We start from the raw sequence: 23,993 nt of genomic DNA, 5'->3' as shown, positions 1-23,993 counted from the left end.
TCCCTCGCGCCTCGCGGGCGGGCGGGCTGGCGGGCGCACGCGCCGCCTCGCGCAGGGGCCGGAGGAGGCCGGGCCTGTCAGACCCCGCGGCCGGCCTCCGAGCGAGCGGCGCGGGGCGCAGCAGCAGCAGCAGCAGCAGCTGGCGCTCGGCCTCGATCCCTGGCCCCGGGACGCAGCAGCAGCAGCAGCAGCAGCGCGAGCCGCCCGGGAAGGGGATGCGCGGCGGCTGCGGCGGCGGCGGCGGCGGCGGCCCGCGGGGAGCTGAGCGCCGCGCGGTCCTGAGCCGCCCCGGAGCTGGCGCGCGGTCGGGGCGCGGCGGCGATCGTAGCGGGTCTCGTTCTCCTCACGATGGGCAGGGACGCGAGGTGCTGCTGCCCTGAGGAGCCCGAGCGCCGGTGAAGGCGGAGCCGCCGCCGCCGCCGCCGCCGCCGCCGCCGCCGGCCCTCCGCGGCCATGGCCGGCCCCGGCGCGTGGAAGCGCCTCAAATCCCTGCTGAGAAAGGACGACGCGCCGCTCTTCTTAAATGACACCAGCGCCTTTGACTTCTCGGACGAGGTGAGCGACGAGGGCCTTTCGCGCTTTAATAAACTTCGGGTCGTGGTGGCCGACGATGACTCGGAAGCCCCGGACAGGCCTGTGAACGGGGCGCACCCGGCCCTCCAGGCCGACGATGACTCCTTATTGGACCAGGACTTACCTTTGACCAACAGTCAGCTGAGTTTGAAGATGGACCCCTGCGACAACTGCAGCAAACGGCGCGAGTTGCTGAAGCAGAGGAAGGTGAAGACCAGGCTGACCATTGCTGCCGTCCTGTACCTGCTTTTCATGATCGGAGAGCTTGTAGGTGAGTGCTTGTCGCCGCCTGGCTTTCCCTGGGCTCGGGCGGGGGCGGGCCGGGTAGCTACCTACGCCTCAGTCGAGGTTGAAACTTTGTTTTCAGGAAGTGTGTCAGGTATGGAGAGACATTCGCAGGACGTGAAAAGGGCCACCGGATTCCAAAGTGCGGTTCCGTGAGCGTCCGCAGACAGCTTGCACGTACAGCTGGCTTGTAATTCCTCAAACACTGTGCCATTTACTGTAGGGTTTAGGGTGTTATCGTGATTGTGTATCACGTAACTTCCCCTTTTACAGATGCTGATAAGACACCAGGTTGATCTCGGAACAGCTAGAATAATTCTAACATGACTTAGAATCAGAATTTTATACTATGAAGGGACGTTGCTGAACCCCAGTCTGTTTGGGGTTCAGCAACGTCCCTTCATAGTATAAAATTCTGAAGGGGTTAACGTATGAGGCCACCTTACTGGGCAATGGAAGAGCCATCTACAGTACTAGACTTTTCTTTCTCTCTACATTTGGCTTGTTTGGATCCTTTTATGCCATTCCTTTTGAGATTATAACCAAGGGCTTTACAAAATTTAATTCCGTCAACTGACTTAAAGTTTATTATTATAAGGAGAATCTGTGTGAGCCAGAGGGCTCCTCCACAGCTGCAAGAGCTTGTTTTCTTTCTCGTTTAATTATTTCCGCTAATAATTTCTCTCAGGTTTTCAGTTTAGACCTTATTTTTACTGTCACATTAGTTTATAGTTTCCCCCCCTTCATATTCAAGGTGGATTGGTTCCAGGAGTCCTCTCTGCAAACCTGAATTTCAGGATGCCTCATCCAAAGATGCCTTATGTAAAGGTTCCTTACATAAAATGAGGCAGTTATTTGCATATAACCTACATATTCGGCCTTGTGTACTCTAAGTCATTTGGAAATTACTTCGACTACAAAATGCAAACTAAATGCTGTGTAAGTAGCTGTTATTCCGTATTGTTTAGAGGACAAGTCTGTGCAGGGAGAGTCCTGAGGCACTGTTGTTTTTCCAGATGTTTTCCAATCCATGATTGATGGGGTCCACGAATGCAGTACTTGCAAAGAGAGAGGACTAACAACTTCTTAGTGACAGATTATGAAGTGACAGCAGCAGGGGGGATGATTGTCTCTTACAGTGAACTATGACAAGATGAGACCTGGCAACCCACATTTTAAATGCTTGGGTGGAAGCTCTGGAAGCTGTGTGTAGAGGAATCATGTCCCTTCCCTACCTCACGCCATAGCATTCTTCCTCAGAGTGAACTCATCTGTGATGATTATCTTTCTTTTCTCGGGGCTCCCCTTCTCCTGCCCTGACGGCTTTCGTACAAGTTGATCCCCCCCCAATGTTTTTCAAGCTGTTGTTGGCTTCACTGTAATAAGAAATACACGCTAATAAAAAATACTGCACATGCAAACTTAGGTATGTACGTATCCACAGATATGAGTATAATATGTGCAGAGCAAACACAAACTTTACATGCTATATTCTAACATCTTCAGTTATCACTCAGCCCACTCTACGAAGTTCATGGCCCACCGGTAGGCCAGATGTGGCACATCACCCATCTTCCAGCTTTTTCAAAAATGTTTACTTAATTTTAATTACGTGTATGCGTGGGGAGGATGAGTGTGTGCACGTGAGTGTGTGCAGGTGCCTAAAGGCATCAGATCCCCTGGAGCTGAGTTACAGGTGGTTGTGAACTTCCTACTGTGGGTGCTGGGAGCCACCACCAGAGTGGCAAGCGCTCCTAACCACTGAGCTGTCAGCAGCCTCTGAGCTCGCCTTTTAGGTCCTGCCTTTTCCCGGATCGTCCCTTGGCTAGTGTGTCAGTCATGTCTCATCTCATTTCCAAAGACCCCTCTGAAAGGCTTGGCTTTGACTGTCTGGAGTAAACCTGTCGTTTTCCTGCTTTAACTATCTACATGCCTTTTATTTGTTGAAGTATAAGCTGACTGCCTAACACCTCCAACGGCGAACGATACAAATTAGACATAGTAAATGAGCTTTTGTTGAATTTTTAATTGTATTTTTTAAATTCTTGAATTTTTTTTACTGTTGATAATGAATTTTAATCATTATACACAGCCATTCTCTCGCATACCCTTTCCCTTTCCCACTGGAAACCTTCTTCCCAACTTTCATCCTTTGGGGATATGTGATGCACTCACTGACTTTAACTGGCGCTGTCTGTGTGAGCACTGGAGAAAAGTTACTTCTGAAGCATGGGCTGCAGCTGTCAGTAGTCCCTCAGGGAGGTGAAACCCTGTACATTCCTCTCTCCCAGATGAAGTACTGACAGGCCCAATCTTGTTGCAGTTCTTGTTAAGGAATCACGGTGGCACCGTGAGTACAACAGCTGTGCCATATACAGAAGACATCTTTTTCGTGGCACATCTCCCCATCCTCCAGCTCCAAACTAATTTCCGCCCCCTCTTCCACGTGTTCCCTGAGCCTCAGAGGAGGCGATATAGATGTTCCATTTAGGGCTGAGCACTCTGAATTACTTTTTCTGTTAGAGAATTATAAATGTGTAAACTCTAAAATGCAGAGATGGTAAGCTGTGGTCAGAGCATGGTCTCATGACTTCAACAGACTAAGTTTCAGGGGCTTTCTCAAACTCATGCAGCTAAAATACTCACCATTCAGACTTAGTGATTTTTGAAGCTGATATTGAGTATTTGAAGCTAGTCATGTTAATCATAATTTTCTCCCTTAAAATTAATTTAGATGTAATTTAACTTAAGTAAAAATTAATATTTAATTGTCCTGACTTCTCATTTCCAGAGTCTCTTGGTAAATACTTTGCAAAAGCCACAATAAGTGTTTCCTTTCAAATACTGACTCAATATCCAAATATAGAATCTTTTGTTAACAATACAGAAATGATAGGAACCATAGTGCTCAGAATGTTGTCTAGACTTAGATCTAGTGGAGTGGTTATTAAAATGTGTCCAGAGAACTTGGAAATAAATCATCTTATGTAGGAAGTATGAGCCAATAAAAAATCATTAAAAGATTTGAGAGTGGAGACTTATTTTGAATCTAAGTTTGCCTCTGAAGACATTGGACAAGGTCTGTTCTTTCCTCTCTTCCATTCAGCAGATCCTTCTGAGTACCTACATGTTAGTTTGCATGCATTGTCCTGAATGTTCTGGCTATCTAATGGAGAGCAAAACTGTTGTTATCATCTGAAGTTCTTGACCTAATATAGGAGACAAACATTGAATGAATAGCCAAGTGATTAAATTGTAAATTCAAATATTAAGTTCTACAAAGAAAAAAATAGACGTATTTCCCAGTGGGATATAGTTTTTGCATGGGATAGGAGCGTTTAAAACCAACAACAAAAAGGATATTAAGAATCACCCAAGCAAAGAAAACAGCATGTGCAGAGGTCCCCACACTTTCAGTTCTTTTAAGAAACTGAAAGAAGACTCGTGTGCCTGGAGTGTAGTGGGCAGAAAGGAAGGAACAGGAAGACCAGATAAACAAGTCCTGATAGACCGCACCGAATGAGTGCGGTTTTTGTTCAAGTACATTGGGAAGCCAGTGAAGGGCTTTATGTAGGAGAGCAACTTTTTAAAAGTTCACCATGGGTGTTCTGTGAAGAAAGGAATGTGAGTGCAAAAGTGGGAGCAGACTTAGAGAGCTCCTGGCTAGAAACAAACCCGAGTGGATGCAGAGAGATGTACTGCTGGAGAGACAGACTCAGGGAAGATGACCAGACTGACTGGTCTGGACATGGGGTTGAGGAGAGCACAGGTCAGGAATGACCCTGAGCTGCTCACTCACCAGCTGGATACATGGGGAACGTCATTTATGAAGTGGAAAGGGTGCAGAGCAAGGCTGGGGCATGGACTCAGAGGCTGTTAAAACATGTTTATTTGCATGCTTATGCAGACAAGTGGAAATGTCTGGTGGGCTATTAAATATAAGCCTGTGCTTTAGAAGACAGCCCAGCACAGTACACAATGTCCCTAGAACAGACAGGATTCCTTGAGAACCCATGTCTTGAGGAACTTCAACTTTAGAAAGTCAAACAGAGGCAAACAGGTGTCCCAAAATCCAAGGAACCAAACCACAGTCCCCTCCCTTACCGTTGATGTCACTTTCTACAGTTTTAATTGATTACAGCAGCTATATCCAAAATTATTAAATGGAAAATTCAAGAACTAAATAGTCCATGTTTTCAATTGTTCACTGTTGTAGGTATTAATATGGAATCTTGCAGTCCTGCTCCATCCTGCCCTGCATGTGAACCATCCCTTTGTCTGAATGTACCCACATGTAGCTTTTATTACGGTGTATTGTTACAGCTATCCTGTTTTATTATTAGCTATTGTCTTAGTTCCTTATTGTGCCTAACTGATAATTTAAACTTTATCTTAGGTTCGTATGTGTATGAGAAATACACGTACAGTATTTGGTACTAGCTGAGATTTCAGGTGTCCAGTGACCATCTTGAAATACATGCCTCAGGATAGGGTGAGAAGGACTACTGTATTTCAAAGAGGAAACGAGAACTTCTTAAATGAAAACTAAGATAGCCTTTGGACTTGGTAACAGAAAAAGCAGTATTTTACGTTTTTGTTGCGCCTAAAAACACATGAAGATATATACACTGACTTTTAGATAAAGAACTGGTATATTTAATTTTGCCCTGTCTCAAAGTATCTCTCCAACCGAATTAAAGGGATTTGGCTTGCTGGGGGAAGGGATGAATCCACATAGATGAGAAAAACTAAAAAAGAGAAAAATAGCAAAAATCTTGGAAACTGGAAAAGAAACAGGTAGAGTTAACTGTCTTACTACACTCAAGAAAGCCAACACCTCAGCTGAGGACCAACCCAGATTACACTACAGTAGTGGTTCTCAAGCTTTGCTATATATCACAGTCATGAGGAGAACTCGTTAAAACCCAAAGTACTGATCCCCACCCTCAAAAGTTCTAATCAGAGAGGCTTTGGATAAGGCCAGAGCATGTATGCATGTATGTATTTTGAGACAGTCTTGCTACTGTGTAGCAGGAACTCACGATGTAAACCAGGCTGGCTTCACACTCATAACGATGCACCTGCCTCTACCTCCTGAATGCTACTATTAAAGGTGTGCTTCACTATACCTGGCAAGCATTTGCATTTTTGTTGGAACCCAGGGAATGCTGATGCTACCCCCACAGGACCTACATATAAGACTATTGCACTAGATCATCCTAAGCAGGCCAGGCTGGGCCATGCCAGGTGCCTCTGTATATGTACAAAGAAGGCTAAAATGAGGAACGCTAATGAAAAACCTGTTTTAAGAACCAGTTATAATCATATAATTAGTGTACTCAGAGATAAGATCATGTATCTAGAAAAGAACAGGTTGTTCTACAAAAGAAATTCAGGGTAAAGAAAGAAAAAAAACCTGTTGAACAATAAAAGCCTAAAAGAAACTTGAAAACAAACAAAAACTCATAGAAAATGAGGGACAGGCATGGTGGTGCATGTCTTATATCAGTGCTTGGGAGGCAGAGGCAGGCAGATCTCAGTTCAAGGCCACCTTGATCTACATAGTGAGTTCTAGATCAGCCAGGGCTACATAGTGAGACTGTATCTCCAAAAAAGAAAAGAAAATGAGTCATTATTCTACTTTTCCAGAATAGAATAAAATTAATAATAGGAGAGAAATGAAAAAGTATGTGTGTTAATATACATACATACATACACTTGTGTTGTTGTCCCCACTTATCCATGGGGATATATTCCAAAATTCCTAGCGGATGCCTGAAATCACATATTTCAAACCCTAATTATATTGTCTTATGTTGCCATAACTGAATACCGCAGACTAAGTAATTTATAAAGCAGAAAAGTTTATTCAGCCTGTGTTTCTGAAGACTAGGAAATTCAAGATCTAGAGGCCACATTTGTTGAGGTCCTTTTCATAGTCTCAAAGCAGTATTGAGGGTCACATGATAAGGAAGATGTTCCTCTTTCCAATCTCTTCTTCCTATAAAGCCACAATCCTGTTGAATTGAGGCCTTCCCCTTAGGGTCTCATTTAACATTACCTCCCAATGATCAGTTTAAATTTCCAACCTCTTAATACCTCGTGGAGATGAAACATCAGTATGAGTTGTGGTGGAGACATTCAAGCTCTAACACACACACACACACACACACACACACACACACACACACACACACTACTATTCCTATGCCATCGATTACAAAATATTTTCTAAATATCACTTTTTGTTCCTCTCTTCAGAGATTGTTATCTGTATTCAGAATTATAAGCTAAGTTAGTTTTACCCTTTGGATTGAACTAGTATGCACTTTATTGAATTCTTCAATGTCATTCCATGTTCAGCCCTTCCTGAATAAAAGAAAACATGTTTTCCTGCTTTGTTGTGGTATTCAGATAATGTAGTTATTAACTCACTGTATTCATAGAATTAGTAAGTTGAGCAAAAATTTCCATCCCTCTTTTGTTTTTACTGCCAATTTAATGGTTAACCGTATGAAGTAATTAACACTTTGGAGACCCTGTTGATAAAAACGGGTTTGTTTGGTTTTTTTTGCCAGAAATTTGTGCAGTGGGTCCTCCATACCCACGAGTTGCATATCCACAGCTGCCATATCCATAGTTTCAGCTACTCATGGATGGAAAATATTTGAAAAAATAATATGTCTGTATAGAATATGTCTTCTTATAGTATAGTATATATAACTTGTCTTCTTATAGTATTTCCCTAAATAGTACAGTATAATGATTACATTGTATTAGATGGTATTGGTAACCTAGAAATAAGATCAACTGTGTAGGTTTATATGTAAGGCTGTATGCAAATACACCATTTTATATAAGATACTTGAACACACACAGATTTTGATACCCAAAAGGTATCAAAGGGTTTCTGGAACCATCCCCATATAAATTAAAGGTTATGACATGACATATATACTATTTTGCATGAAATTTCAGAATACTTGGATTTAGCTATCTCAGGATAGAAATTTAGCTCACAGTTACGTTTTGTAGGATGTTGTACATTTCAGGTTTGATTGTTGACATTTTTCAGTTAATCCTCCTTCCCTCTCTACCAGGTGGATACATTGCAAATAGCTTAGCAATTATGACAGATGCTCTCCATATGCTGACTGACCTCAGTGCCATCATACTCACTTTGCTTGCTTTGTGGCTGTCCTCAAAGTCTCCAACCAGAAGATTCACCTTTGGATTTCATCGCCTAGGTAGGTAACGTAAGTTTCTTTTGGCTTATAATATTTTAATGTAAAACTACAATGAACTATGACCCTAATTAACTGAAATCTTTAAGGTGATAATAGTGGATTTGAACAAAGCAAATGAAAATAAATAATGATACTTATCCACAAAACTGTCTTCCATGGAACATCCCACTCAGGCCTCCCTAAATAGTACCAGAATTATGTGGTTACAGTTACTCATGTCTCCCTGTGTCTGAAAATGCCACTGTAAGGAGGCTTATTTCCAGTTATTGAACCTAGCAAAACCATCTGGGTAACTCTTATAAGCATTTGCTGCTTCTTTGTATTCTAAGAATTTCAACTGAAGACATATTTTAAGCATTTTCATCATATGTACAAAATATGGTATGTGACTGACCTTGCATTATATCAATGTAATTCTGCAAATACATTCATAATACTTAATTTAGAAGGGTTTAAATCTATATCATTACCTACATAGCTCTGATTCTTACTGTTGATATGGTTTTAAACTTGTTACTTATTCTGAAAATACATAAAATAACTATGTGAATTGTTATATGAAGGGCCATATCAATAGATATTTGCATAGAACCCCAAAATTAAGAATTTCCTGGTTTGAAAAACTCAGCACTTGATAATGCACATTAAGGAATTGAGATAAAAATGATGTTCTTTGGCTTTTTCGAATAAAGAACTAAACACTGGCTATTGCATTGAGATTCTACATAAGGAATCAGAAAATAGGACTGGAGTTATTAGAAATTAGCACTGTATTAATGAACCAAATCAAACATCTGACAGTAGTAATTATCAACATGGTTTAATGTAGTTGGTTTTTTTTTTAAACTCTTTACTCTTTGGGGGGCCTGCCACCCAGCTCCCAAATAATCACACAGAGACTTATTTTTTCTCATGAATGCCCGGTATTAGCTTGGCTTGTTTCTAGCCAGCTTTTCTTAACTTAAATTATCCCATCTACCTAAACTCTGGGCTTTTACCTTTCTCTATTTCTGTATGTCTTTTCTTTCCTTCTTCTTCTGTGTCTGGCTGGGTGGCTGGCCCCCAGCATCCTTTCCTTCTCCCTTTCTCTTTCTCACTCCTCCCTCTTCTTTTTTTCTCCTCCTACTTATTCTCTCTGCCCACCAGCCCCGCCTATCCCTCTCCTGCCTCACTCTTGGCCCTTCATCTCTTTATTAGACCAGTCAGGTGTTTCAGACAGGCACAGTAACACAGCTTCACAGAGTTAAAAGAATGCAACACATCTTTGCATCATTAAACAAATGTTCCACAGCATAAGCAGCTATAACACATCTTTAACTAATAGTCTACAACAGTTTAATTGTAGTTGTCATTTTAGTTCTGTTGTGTAGATGTTCTCTACTCTTAGAGATCACATTTTCTGGAGCTGGAGAGATGTCTCTGTTAAGAGCACATACTGCTCTTTTTAAATTTTGTTTTATTTTTAAATAAAGATATACTTTGATTTTTAGACTTACTTATTTTTATTTTATATTTATGGGTGTTTTACCTGCATGTATGTCTGTGCACCACTTGCATGCCTGGTACTCAGGGTGGCCAGAGAGGGCATCAGATCTTCTAGAACTGGATCTACAGCCTGTTGTGGGCCACGATGTGGGTACTGGGAATTGAAACCAGTCCCCTGGAAGAGCAGCCAGTGCTCTTAATGCTGTGCTGTTGCCCCAGCCCTGCATGTACTGCTCTTGAAGAAGATTCGGTTCCCAGCTAGCTGCTGCCTATGACTTCAACCCCAGTGATCAGCTGCCTTTGGTCTTAGCAGTCCTCTGCTCTCATGTGTGTGTATACCCACGTACAGACACACACAATTATGGTCTATTGAATATAGCCTTTCGGGGCGGGGGGCTTTTCCAGACAGGGTTTCTCTGTGTAGTTCTGGATGTCTTGGGACTCAGAGATCCACCTGCCTCTGCCTCCTGAGTGCTGGATTAAAGGCATGCACCACCACTACCCAGCCGATTATAGCCTTGTAATTGGTGTTTTCAAACACCCATGAGAGGCAGCAAAGAAACCAATAGCTTGGTTCAAATCCTGGCTGTCTCACTTCCTACCAATCTGACCTTAGCAAGTTCTGTAACATCTTTGTGCCTCCATTTTCTGTTTGTAAAGGATGTTAATAATAGTGCCTTCCACATAGAGTTATTAAGGGCAGTATGTGCATTACTCTTTGAAAAGCACTCAGGACAGTACCCAGCACTTAAAGGAATCATCATTCTTCATTTAATCAGCTTCATTTCTTCTCTGAAAAACAATTAAAATGAATTCAAGGCTTCTGTGTAGCAGGTATGCATGTATTCAGAAAAGCCAGTATAACTCCTTGGAATATCCAGTCTTGAAAATGTTTGCTAATTTTTTATCCTAATTTGTTAAGAATCCACATTGTGAGATAGAACAGAATTTGTGCTTCTTAGCAGAAAAGAAATGCCGAGGGCCCGTGGAAATGAGCAGGAGAGCTTGTCACCCTCTTCTCTTAGAGCCGTCACCGGTCTCTTAAATCGCTGCAGTTTTTCTTTTCCTTTGTGTAAGGCTGTGGGTGCTATGAAATCATTCTGGGTTTTCTTTATTTACAGTGAGCTACAGCAGCAGGTTTATGTGGGGAGAGGGAGGGAGGACCGAAGCCTTGTGTGTTGTTTTTAAATGTCTGGATTTATTTGATGTGGGCATGTCTCTTTACTCTGAGAACTAATAAAACTCAGGATTTAATGAAACCACACTGAAAGAAGTCTCAAATCTTCAGGAGGAAAAAGATTCTCTTACAAGGGGGCCATTCTGAAGACAGCTGCCCCCATCTCCATGCTTCCTTTCTGCCTCTCTGTGAATTACCTTAGTAATTGTCTTTGTTTATATGGCATTTCTTCCAGATCTTCAGGGATTCCACTGGTAGAAAGACTGTAGTAAGCAGAGCTGTTTGTGTGTGGGGTAGGGAGCAGTGTGTGATGTGATGTGTGTGTGGCTTATCTCCTCAGCCAGTGTCAATGATGATAGGACAGGTATTGTTCAAAATGTTTGCTGAGCAGAGATCACGGTCAGAGCCAGCTAGTTGTGTCTTGGGCAGCATTTGGCTGCAGATATATGCTATATAGTTATGTAGATAGTATATATATAATGGCTTCCCTTCATATGCAAGGAGTATACTCCAAGACTCCAAGTGAACACCTGAGGCCATGGATATTACGGAACACTATGTGTACACTTTCTCTTACACATGCACAACTCTTCTGATAAAGAGCTTTGTGTGTGTGTGTGTGTGTGTGTGTGTGTGTGTGTGTGTGTGTGTGTAGTATATGTGGTTGATGTGCACATGTGTAGGAGATTGCATTTGCCCATGAGTGCACACAGAGAACAAAGATGTCCTGTTCTGTCACTCTCCACCTGCTCTCTTGAGATAAGTGTCTTCACTGAACCTAGGGCTAGATTGGTCACCAGGAAACCCTGGTGATCTTCCAGCCTGCCCCTGCAGCGATGAGCCTACAAGTATACCCAATACCATGTTTGGTTTTTTTTTTTTTTTTTTTTTTTTTTGGTTTTTCGAGACAGGGTTTCTCTGTGTAGCTTTGCGCCTTTCCTGGAACTCACTTGGTAGCCCAGGCTGGCCTCGAACTCACAGAGATCCGCCAGCCTCTGCCTCCCGAGTGCTGGGATTAAAGGCGTGCGCCACCACCGCCCGGCCCCATGTTTGGTTTTTTCCTCAGGTTCTGGCGATTTGAATGCAGGTCCCCAAGTTTGCTGAGCAAGTGCTCTTACATACTGAGCCATCTCCCCAGTTAGATAAGGTTTAATCTGTAACTAATTCTGTATAGTTTGTTGCTTTATCCCCTGATGCTGGAGGGTCAGAAAGCATTCATTAAAAATTTCCTTCATGCAAGCATCCAAAAAAAAATGTCCTTCTACCTAGTTGTGATTCATTCTTAACAGCTTCCCCCTACCCACGACAAAATCCATGTCTTTTATTACTCACATCTTATTGCAAATAATTAATCATGTCACATGAGCTCTTACAGGAAAAGAATTGAGTTCTAGAACTTGCTAGAAATGGGAGTTTTAATTGAGGCATAAGGAAGACATGAATGAAATGGTCAACATTGGATAACCATAAGTCAACCTGACCATAGCTGGCACTGTAGATGTGATGTAGGGAATGATAAGCTTATTGTAAGCTGTTTGACCAGAGACCAACCCAAAACAAGAATGAGACACCTGGAGTGGACCATAGTGTCATCATCACATGGATGATTGAACTCTTCCTTTTCTCTGGGAGACAAACTTAACCTGTCATTTTTTGTGTCTTAGTTAGGGTTCCTATTGCTGTAAAGAGACACCATGACCATGGAAACTCTTAGAAAATCATTTAATTGGGGTGGCTTACATTTTCAGAGGTTTAGTCCATTATCATCGTGATACAACATAGTTACATGCAGGCAGTCATGGTGCTGGAAAAGTAGCTGAGTGTCCTATATCTTGATTTGCAGGCAACAGGAAGTAGTCTGAGACACTGGGTGTGGCTTGAGCATATTTGAGACCTCAAAGCCTGCCTCCACAGTGACACATTTCCTCCAACAAAGCCACACCCACTCCAACAAAGCCACACCCCCTAATAGTACCACTCCCTGTGGGGCCATTTTCTTTCAAACCACTACAGTTTGCATCCTGTCACCTTAAGTAAAAAGAGATTTTTAAGCAATAATTGTCACTATTCCTGGCATTTCTCCAAACCTTTATTTATCCATAGTAAAATAGCTCTTTTGTTTAATCAGAATAATCAATCATATTACTTGATTAGCATTTTAAGCCATTTAGTATAATCTGTGTCTTATGCTTCTTAATTATAAATCATCAGGTTTTCTTTAGTATAATTTTAATATTTGTGGTAAAAAAAATTTAAATTTCAAACATTACCAAAAAAAAAAAAATGAAATGAAAAAATCCCTTCAGCCCCTGGTTCATTGCACTTCCCAGATACATGCTTTCTTCTCTTCCTGTCTTGTAATCATTAATTTGCCTGATTTTTGATTTTCTTGTTATCCTCTTTTCTTTTAAAGTAGATAAGTAGGTGTCTAGTATCTCCACTGTATATGTAATATTTAACTTTTAAGTAGTATAAGTAGGTGTCTGGTATCCTCACTGTGTATATAATGCTTAACCCTTTAAGTTCCTGTTGGATGTACATTTAACATGTCTTCAGATATGTGTTACAGTACAAAGCCCTCTAGATGTCTTTGTACACATGTTCTTTTCTACTAGTAAAATTGCTAGATCAAGAAATATATGCATTTTAAATTTTGATTAGTTTTACTAATTGGCTTTCAAAAACAAGTTAAACCATTTAATATTTCTGTTAGTATCCCTGCTAACTTTAGAAATTATCAGTCTTAAATTTTTTTGCCACTTAACAAGGATATAAAAATTTTGAGGGGCTAGAGGTTAAGAGCACTGGCTGCTCTTCCAGAGAACCCAGGCACCCACATGGCAGCTCACAGCTGTCTGTAACTCCAATCACAGAATCCCATATCCTCTTCTGTCCCCTGCGGGCACCAAGCATGCACATGGTACACAGACATCCATGCAGGCAAAACACCCATTAAAATACAATTTTCTTTATTACATTTGTTATTGAAAATTTGTCCATTTCTTTCTATGACAAATTACTCTTTATTTCCTTACCTCTTTTTAGAAATTATTTTTCTTATAGGTTATTTATTTTGTTGTTGTGCTGTTAAGACCAGCTCTCCTATATCCCAGTCTGGCCTCAAACTCAATATGAAGCTGGGGAAGATGACTTTGAATTTCCAATCCATTTGACCTTACCTCATGAGTGATGGGATTACAGATGCACCACCAGACCTGAATTAAGCTAGAGATCAACCAGGGCTTTCTGCATGCTGAACTACACCACACGCCTGTTATTACACTTTTAAGTGTACTTGTTGTGTTAGAAAAGCAGTCTGTGGTCACGTTTCCATTTTTTTTCTTTATCGGTTTTACCTTGTGAATACTTAATTGGAGGTATGAATAGAGGATGGGGACAAATTAGTTAAGGGTCTAGATAATTCAAGCTATGAAATACATTAAAAAATGTTGTATGACAAAATAACATAGTGCTTTTACCTCCTTCGAGGAAAGAAAATGTGAGTAAAATGTGAACAGTGTTTAGTTGGTCTGAAGTATAATGGCTGTGCTGAAGATCCATGTGTTCTCCATCTTCCCTTCTAGAGGTTTTATCAGCTATGATCAGTGTGATGTTGGTATATGTACTTATGGGATTCCTCTTATATGAAGCTGTGCAGAGAACAATCCATATGAACTATGAAATAAATGGTGATATCATGCTCATCACCGCAGCTGTTGGAGTTGCAGTTAATGTAATGTAAGCACAAATTTTTTTCACATACTATAAGCTAAAAGACTGTTGCACATGTATATATTCAGACCATTAAATATTTTCATATTTTAAAAAAAGCACATAAATTTTACTTAAAAGTATAATAAAATTGAGTATTATAAACTCATTAACTTGCCCACGTGTTGAACACTAAGGAATTTAAGTAGAACCAAGTATGTTGTTTAATATTTAATACTTTTATACATTAATTGTATTTTAAAGTTTTTTACATTTATTTTATTTGTGTGTGTGGATATGCACATGCTATTGTGCACACATGGAGGTCAGAGGACACCTTACAGGAGTCATTCCTCTCTTTTGATCCAGGGTTCCAGGAATCAGAACTCAGGCTGTCGGACTTAGCGGCAAGCACCTTACCTGCCGAGCCGTATCACCAGTCTCTCAGCTAGTTTTTAAAATCATTCTTTCCTCCTCAAATCTACTGAAATATGTTATCAACCTAGCCATTTAGCACAGAACTAAGCAGACTTTCTTTAAAGAATAGATGAGGCTTATGGGTGAAGCTTAGTGATAGAGCATTCCCTAGCATGCTTGAGGCCTTGGGTTGATTCCTGCACTTCTAAAACAACTAAAAGGCTAGTGAGTGAGTCCCTGGGAGTTTTCATGTGAAGTGATGGAACCCTGATGTTAACAAAAACAGCCATAGTCATTGTGTGAATAAATATATATGCCTGTATTAAAACTTCACCTTAAAAAAAAAATAACCAGATCTGGTCTAGTGGCCAATGGCTTCTATTGAAGTTTGAATAAAAATCACCTTTAAAATAAAACCCTGTGTAGCCCTCCTCTTTGCCTCTTAGCACTTCTTACTATCCTTATTTTGGCCACAATGTCATCCTTCTTCAAGTGCACTGAGCATATTTCATTTTAAGCCTTTGCCTGCTGTTCTTCCTAGAATACGCATCCACCATCTGCTCTTGACTTCTGTAAGTCTCTGCTCCTCCCATGGAGTCTGAGAGAGCTCTTCTGTGCCCACCCCACCCACCTACGCCACCACCCCACCTCTCATCTTCATGCTTCTACAAAGCTGTATGCATTTCCAAGGCATTTCGCATTAACTAGCTGTGTGTTTGCTTATGCTTCTGATGTCCCATCCAGATCATAAGCTTCATGAACCTAAAACAATATTTGCTGTGTAACAGTTGCTTTCATCCTTATTAAATGACTGTTCTGCATTGCTCCATTACTGTCTGGGTAGTAATAAATGTTTTAGCAATAGTTTAGAGAAATAATGTGTTTTCTTTCATTTTGAACAGAATGGGGTTTCTGTTGAACCAGTCCGGTCACCATCATTCCCACTCCCATTCCCACTCCCTGGCTTCAAATTCTCCAAGCATGGTATCTAGTGGACACAGCCATGGGCAGGACAGCCTGGCAGTGAGAGCTGCATTTGTACATGCCCTGGGGGATTTGGTTCAGAGTGTTGGTGTGCTTATAGCTGCATACATCATACGATTCAAGGTAAAATGATGCACTTCCTACTTCAAAAGTATTTAATGCTTATTAAAAAACTAGTTGTCTTGTATCAATGAACTATGAAATAAATGGTGATATCATGCTCATCACCGCAGCTGTTGGAGTTGCAGTTAATGCCTTTCTATTCATTTTTCACTGATGTAAGATTAATTGGCCATCGGTATAGTTACTTATCAGTAAGCGCAGTGTTGTCGCCTTACCAGCTGATTTCTCTGTAGTTGGCTTTGGTAGCACCTTCACTGTAAAACTCAGGGTTAAGCCTTGTCTCAGAACCACTGGACGATAGGCTGTGTGCTGCGGTTCTCATCTTTGCAGCAACTCTAAATTTTAATTCGGTCCTCTTCATGAGTATTTTAATCCAGATTGCTGATACAGTTCTTTCCAGCTTCAGTGTCTTGTGCTTCTGAGTAAAGGATTCAGAGAAGGCACAGAGGAGACTAGACATAATGATCACACTTCCAGAAAAGATGCACGAGGAAGTCATTTGAACAATCTTAAGAGAGATGATGTTTCTCATTATAGTATCCGAGTTTTAGAAGTGGTTTCCAATCCTGTTAAAGAAAGGTAAAGAGCAGGGACGTGCTCCTTGCTTGCTTTATAGTGTGTTTTAATGTCGCTCTCTGTTTAGTCACACAACTTTCATCTGCTTGCCTTTCAGCCAGAATACAAGATTGCTGACCCCATCTGTACATATATATTTTCATTACTTGTGGCTTTCACAACATTTCGCATCATATGGGACACAGTAGTGATAATACTGGAAGGTAAGCGCTCATTAACACCCCACTGTGGATTTAGCCCTCCCTAGTGGAGATAAGTCACAGGATTGCTCTGGACAGGAGCCGGGTCTTTCCATTTCCTGATACTCTCTTGTACATAGCAAACAAGAAGCAGTGCCGTCTGTGGGTCATGCACTTGACCTTACAGTAGGTAAAGCAGCAGTTGAGTGAATTGACATTTACAAAAAAGAAAATGTTTGAGGGTCAGTGTCACGTCACTAATAAACTGTAGTTAGGATAAGAGTGCACCTTTTGATTCTTAATGCAGTTGTGGTTATTGAATTCCTTCATCTCATTTGTGACTTTGGTGTATTTTGGACATCCTTGTCTTACTGAAAGCATGTCTAGGCATGAAGACAAAAGTTCCCAGCAATAACTTGTCATTATCAAATGTTTCTAAGCTGGGCATAGTGGCACATGCCTGTAATCCCAGTACTCACAACCCAGAGGAAAGTGGATCTCTGTGAGTTCAAGGTCAACCTGATCTACACAGGGGGAAGTCCAGGCCAGCCAGGGCTACATAGTGAAACCATGTGGGAAAAATTTTTATATCCTAACCTATTAAGGTTAAGCCCATGTTCCAACTTTACTGCCACTCCATTTAGTGAAGAATAAAAGTGTATTAAAAGTATGTATTCATCTCATGTATATTTCCTATGTTTTTATAGAATGGCTATAATTATATCAAAGTACAAACATAGCTTGACCAATTCATAGAAACTGAATTTGGCAAAAACCATTTGTTTTCTTTAAATGTAATATAAAACTTTTCCTACCAAAGTAAACTTACAAATTTTGTGTTCCAAACTAATAGGTGTTCCAAGCCATTTGAATGTAGATTATATCAAAGAGTCATTGATGAAAATAGAAGATGTATATTCTGTGGAAGATTTGAATATCTGGTCTCTCACTTCGGGAAAATCCACTGCCATAGTTCACATGCAGCTAAGTATGTTGCTGATGGGGATCACAGGGGTCTGGTTTTGGAGCCAACATCTGAGTTTACCATATGTATGAAGACTTTTCTGATAAAAAGACTTAAGGGAGGGATGAGGCTCTTCAGAGATAAATTGCAGGTCCAGAGGATAACAGGGCTGGGACGATAGCTCAGTGTAGAGCATTTGCCCTGCCATGCATGAGGCCCCATGTTCAATTCCCAGAACGCCAAATAAACAAATAATAACATTTAATTTTTTGTACTTCCTTGAGAGGAAATATTACAAATTGATATCTACCTGCATTTTAAAGACATTACATACTTCTGCTGTGCTGTCTATTAGATAATAAAAACAAGATTCTTGTTTAAATCATTTCAGAGATTGATGGCTTTTTAAAATAAAAATAATATATGCATTTGATTCTTTCTTAAGGAGCCTAAGGTCCTTAAACAAGAGGCTTGTATTCAGCATTCTCTCTACTGAGTGTGGAAAGACTGAGGTCATGAGAAGCCATTCTGGGCTTATGAACTGCCTTCTGCAGAGGAAGGGCTTAGCGAGGGGCGTCAGACTGATGAGCATGTGATCGCAGTGTACTGTTGGTTCTCTCTGTATCTCCTCTACTAATGTGTAGCAGTGTACAATAGATAATGCGATATTTTCTTGATATTGCAGTTCCTGGAAGTTCATCTAAATGGGAAGAAGTACAGTCCAAAGCTAAGCATTTATTACTGAACACATTTGGCATGTATAAATGCACTATTCAACTCCAGAGTTACAGACAAGAAGTAAACAGAACTTGTGCAAATTGTCAGAGTTCCAGTACCTGAGTCTGTGTCGTTGGGGCCGACAGCCTTATTTATCCTGAAGTCACAGACTTGAGAGCAATAAATGCAAACCTAATGGAGTCCCTGACAGCTGTGTCCATGTCAAATACCAGTCTCTCCAGAACAGTCACTCGGGTCTGCCTGATCAGTGCATGATCTTCAGATGAAGTTTCCAAAGTGCTGTTTACAGAGTGAGCTGTAACTCTGAAGATACCTCATAGAAGACAATCCAAGACCATACTTCAATAATTTGACAGAATACACAAGACGTACAGGAAGACTCGGAATTCAGTATTTGCATCTAAAACTACATTTTACAGGCCTTTTATATGAAGTCAGTGCTAGCAAATCAGTGTTGAATCATTTGGGATTTTTGTCTCTGTGTAATCTTGGCATCTAGTTTCTGGAATTGTGTTCTCTTTTTATAAAAATCAACCCTCAACAGATTTCAGAAAGTAATAATATCCAGAAAATGGAATAAGCATGTATTCCTAAGTATTTCAGAACTGTTTTATTTCACAGATAACTCTTAATATTATTATTAGAGTCATACTTTATAAGCAAATTTTCCAGATGTTACTGGGTTTTGAATCTCAATGTTTTGATTATTTGTAATCTTATCAGAAATAATGTGGTCACTGTCATTAAATTATTTAGGAAATTTTTACTATAACTCTGAATGGTAGAGATTAGATTTAACCTCAGTTACTTTGCCATGTGGTGATCTAAAACAGAGGAGCAAGCAGTGGGGTGTGAGGTTTGGATTTCCATCCTCCCTGAAGGTCACTTCTGTGCTTTCTGTAGAGTTGTCTAAGGACAGTAGGAGACAACAAAGCTTCAGCAGTTCTCCACGTCCTTTGAAGAAGTGCCAACAGTTGTTAGTCATCCTTTGCTTGGTACCCTGTTCTCATGTGTACACCGTGATCCCTATGCATCTTTCAGTGACCTAGAGAGTACCTGAGTTTATTAATGCCTGCCATGCAGAGTACCCTGCTACTCCAGAGAGAATTCCTGTTTATGCTATGGGTTGGGGGTTCTCCATGCATTACAGAAACCCCCAAAGTACAATCTTGAAGTTTTGCAATAATGCTATAGCAGAAAGATAGAGAGGGGTTGGCGGAGAAAGTGCTTTGAGAAAACAAAGGGTAAAGGGTCTTGTTTTTTAACCATGTATGTGCGCAAAAGAACCGAAGTAAGGATGGATGTTCAAGCTATGTCTAGGGGAGCAGCATAAATATTTCCAAGCTTAAGGGAACATAATTGGCAGAAGAGACAGTCATGAATATTCATATTTCATTTCCAACAGTTGTTTTGAGATAATCTCTTTTCAGCATAGACCCTTTATATGGCTCTTGGCTCCTCAGAGAATCAGAGTGGAGTAACAATGTCCCAACACATTGTGAATTGAAATCCTAGAAACCCAAATGATGTGTAAATGAAGAGAAGGAATAGGTGTTATCTTCTTACTACAGACTTTCCCTATGTGTAAAGCTAAAATAAGGAAATCTGGATTTACCCATAAGGTTGTTGTGTAATCAAAAAAACAGCTGATGTTACCTATTAAAACCCAGTAGTATTTGTTGAATTCAAAGTTTGCTTTGGAAAAAAAGAATTAAATTTACTTTGTTGACTTATTATTGTGAGTCCATTTAAAATTATAAATGTTTGGATTCAAAATTTTTAGAATATAAACTAGAATATAAATATAAATACAACAATGATAACCATATGAGTAAGTGACAGGCATTTAAGTGGCTGCCTGGGCATTTGTGGCCTTTAGGTATCTAGGAAAGAAAGGGAAAAATGTACATTTTATACTTAACATTTTCCCATGTCAGTTGAGTTTATTTCTTAAAGTAAGCATCCTTTATCACAATGTGGGCATATCTAGATTTTCTTTTTTTTTTTTCCCTTTGGTTTTTCAAGACAGGGTTTCTCTGTGTAGCTTTGCGCCTTTCCTGGAACTCACTCTGTAGTCCATATCTAGATTTTCTTATTGACTTATTCTTTAGGTTATTTGATAAAACAGCCTAAAAGTCAATTTGAACATTGAAAAGGGTTTTATAAAATACAGAAACACTGAAAACTTTTGCAAATCTTAACTGTCATATTCTGCTTAAAGTGGGGTGTACCTGCGGTTTCTGGGCTTTACTTTGCAGCAAGAGCTAGACTTTGTCCTTGACTGGACCCACCAGATGGAGAACTGAGAGATTTTACTTTTTCACTTGTCAGCACCTGCAGAGGAGGACATTAACTCAGCAGTTGCTCCGGGGACTACACAGCCTTGGGGTCTGGTCTGTCCTTCACCTGCTGAGCCCAGTGTACAGGGGCACGACTCCTCAGCTGAGCTGGCCGAGCTCTGTGCTCTGAAAAGCGGGTCTGAGTCGGAGGGTCACAGTGTTGCACTGGGAAACATCACGACATAAAAACTTGGCAGTTCTCCCCTGCAGTCCATTCTAATGGATATTTGCAGATAACCAGTTACTGCAGAAATTAACCTGTTTCACAACTCTGGCCCACTGCAGTCTCTTGTTTTAGGAAGACTTTATCTGACTACTGACCTTGCTACCTTAACAAGCATAACAAGAATGCAGTGAATGAAACATACTTGATAGTCAGAACCCGAAGCTATTGTAATTCTTACATACAGCTGTGTTACAGGTCTTGATGTGATCAGAGATTTTCACAGCTCCCATCGGCACTGTTTGCCAGATCACTGGATTTCTTAGTTTATTGTGTTCCTTTTCAGTTTGGGGTAGGGGTTTTATTCTCTCTGAAATGTTTCCTGATTATACAACTCTCAATGTCCTGTTTCTTAAGCCCAGGTGGCCCACCTGTCAGGATTTGTCTTTAGGCAATCCTTCCCAGAGTGGACACAGTCAAGATCAGATAGATACACAGCTTCTCTCTCATTTTTCAGAGAGAACTTTCAGGCAATACTTAGAAATATCTTTCCATGTGAGAAAGGTTTTTAAAACAGCAGATCATCCCCTGCCCAGGTTTCTGCACACTGAACTTAGTAGAGCATATTGACAGAAATAGAATGAGCAGCCACTGTGAAGGGCTTTGGGTTTCTCAAGATGCCAGTCAGCCCTGTTGGAGATTTTGATCCTAAAGCACATACTTCAGCTACATTTGGCTTTATGTATTTATGATCATTGGTTCATCATAAGATGTTCTTACAGAATCTGAACCCATTTGAAGTACAGTTATAGGCATTTTTTGCTGTTGACTACCTTGTATGTAGTTACAGAATGTATCCCTACATACAAGATCAGTTCATCCGGTTCAGTTCACCTTTGGACCATGCTTAGTTATAAATGAACAGTAACATCTCACTAGATACTGTGCTGAGGGGAAGCAAGTCTGACTTCCGAGTGGTTGGCCTAACATCTCTGTAGCCAGAGCATCATTTGCAAATTGTAACTCCAACTCCAGGGCTGTCTGATGGATCCTGCAGGCCAGGGTTTCAGATTTTATTTTACAGTTAGATATGTTGTTTGTGATGTTAGTGGGAGCATGCAAACTAGAAAGAAGAAATTGTGGGAAATCCTCAGTATGTGTCTCCATTTAGGCAAGCCAGTCATTGAGTTCTTGGTTACAAAAGGTTTGTTGGGAACCAACAGCCATTTTCTGATTTTTGTTAAGATTGGTAAATGTTTTTAGAGACTTGGACAGCTAAATCCATGACAGTGTCAATTTAAATAGTGCCATTAAGAATATCCTGCAATAAATGCAGCACGAAGTTGAAATGTGCCAGTATGTCCCTTTTCTACCTGGAAGATACCTTGTATTTGGAAAGTATCTGCCTCTCTAAACAAATATGTGATTAAATAAGCCATATCACGGTTTAAGAAATTGTATATACTTTACTTAACCCTCCTCCAAAAACCAAGTATTTTGCATATGACTGATTTTAGAAAGATTTTGAAGCTGGGGTTTACTGTGTAATGAAGATCAGATTCTTTGTATATGTACTGTATTTGCCATTTTCAAATGAAATTTCCTATATGATTATTAAATAAAGTGTTGTTTTGCCTTGTGGTTTATTAAAAACAAAATGTACAGTGTCCTAAATTTTTGCTATTTTCATTGATTAATATTAGAAGACCTTAAAACATACCTGTCTAACTTTGTAGTCTCAAACTGCAATGCCCTCTTAAGTGTTTAAGAAATAAACCTTCTTTTAAAAATTGCCTAGACAGGATGAGATATTAAAAGAACCTTTTTCTCTTGGTGTCAGTCACTTGTAATGCTCCTCCATTAACAGAAACCTGCAAAAGGGACAGATGCTAGCATGAAAATCAGACTGAGGAGAACAGCCTAGCCACTCCAGTGTTCTGGGCCAGTGATAAAACTCCTCCCTGGCCAGGTCTTGCCTGCGGCCATTTTTGTTTGACCCAAGAGCTAAAAGTGGGTTTTGCGTCTCTAAATGGTTTTAATCAGCGGAATATTTCATGATGTGAAGATTATGTTCCAGTGGCCATCGTGTGCCTGGGAAAATGTGTACGATCCAGCTCCATAGCCACGGCTCGGCTGCTCTCATGCTGTGGCCGCAGCAGCGGTGTTGAGTAGCTGTGATCAATACGAAGCTTTTACCATGGGGACTTTGTAGCATGTTTGCCATGCCCTGGTGTCGATTGCTGTACTTTTGCAAGGCTGCAACAGCATGCATGATTTGAGACTCCCACTTGGAAGTTTATGTATCTGGTAAAGGTGAAGCATCTTTGACCACAGGGTGTTTGCTTGGCTTTTTTCTTTATCCCTTTTTGGGTCTGGGGAAGAAATAATCCAAATAGCAAGATTTCTCATCTTAGTGTTCCAGATCTCCATGAGAGCAGTCTGCACAGCACATGCTTGCCGCCGCCGTGGAAGTGTGCCTTCAACTAAAAGATGACACTTTCAGTTCTCACTTCTTATAACAAAAACTGAGGAAAATGTAGTAAGACTACAATAATGGGAAGTCTACAGCCTTGTGACTATAACCCACAGGCATCATATTTAAGATTATGAGATTTAGAAATCTACAAAAGATACAATCTTTTGAGCAGCATCCTGGTTTAACAGACTTCATGTGACATTTATAGAAAATTACAAAGTGCAGAGTTTGGTCTGTGGGTATTGCACAAGAAACACCAAGATGATACTTCTGGGTTACCAAATAGCTCCATGTGTCCTGTCCTGGCAGACATGGTTTTCAAACATTGGTTCTGGCTTCATTTTCAAATTCCTTTGGTTTTACTTGCCAGTTTCTGCACATTGGTTTTGGGGGAGGGTTGATTTGATTTTTGTAATTTTTCATTTTAACAAACCTGACAAGATAGAGAAAATGAAAGCGAGGAAAGTGCTCAGTGGCAAAGCACTTGCCTATCTTCCCCAAAGCGTGGGTTCAAATCCCAGTACCACAAGACAAAAAAATAAAAATGTAGGTGGGT

General features: G+C 40.5%; 1 protein-coding gene across 2 annotated transcripts; it reads left to right on the top strand.

Annotated features, from left to right (window-relative positions):
• Window positions 1-415: 415 nt before the first annotated feature.
• Window positions 416-22,800, top strand: Slc30a4 (solute carrier family 30 member 4). Of its 2 annotated transcripts, XM_052724452.1 has the most exons (7): window positions 416-844; window positions 7,959-8,105; window positions 14,352-14,505; window positions 15,798-16,002; window positions 16,676-16,781; window positions 17,611-17,745; window positions 18,407-22,800. In XM_052724452.1, exons 1-7 carry the CDS (start codon window positions 454-456, stop codon window positions 18,559-18,561), a joined length of 1,293 nt encoding a protein of 430 aa, XP_052580412.1. In that variant the 5' UTR covers window positions 416-453; the 3' UTR covers window positions 18,562-22,800. The 2 variants fall into 2 exon arrangements, with proteins under 2 accessions (XP_052580412.1, XP_052580413.1); XM_052724453.1 differs by lacking the exons at window positions 15,798-16,002; window positions 16,676-16,781; window positions 17,611-17,745; window positions 18,407-22,800 and adding an exon at window positions 14,848-15,769.
• The last annotated feature ends 1,193 nt before the right edge of the window (window positions 22,801-23,993 follow it).

Source organism: Peromyscus californicus, unplaced genomic scaffold, assembly GCF_007827085.1.
Source record: "Peromyscus californicus insignis strain IS unplaced genomic scaffold, ASM782708v3 Scaffold_7__1_contigs__length_154581171, whole genome shotgun sequence".
In the NCBI taxonomy this organism is placed as follows: domain Eukaryota; kingdom Metazoa; phylum Chordata; class Mammalia; order Rodentia; family Cricetidae; genus Peromyscus; species Peromyscus californicus.
This window is presented reverse-complemented; position numbering and strand designations above follow the sequence as displayed.

What these genes read in the sequence shown, in the direction of transcription:
- Slc30a4 (XM_052724452.1), top strand. Translation starts at nt 454, where the DNA reads ATGGCCGGCCCCGGCGCGTGGAAGCGCCTCAAATCCCTGCTGAGAAAG. An exon ending in CTTTGGATTTCATCGCCTAG is followed by an intron (nt 8,106 to 14,351) that starts GTAGGTAACGTA and finishes CTTCCCTTCTAG; the next exon opens with AGGTTTTATCAGCTATGATC. An exon ending in CATACATCATACGATTCAAG is followed by an intron (nt 16,003 to 16,675) that starts GTAAAATGATGC and finishes CTTGCCTTTCAG; the next exon opens with CCAGAATACAAGATTGCTGA.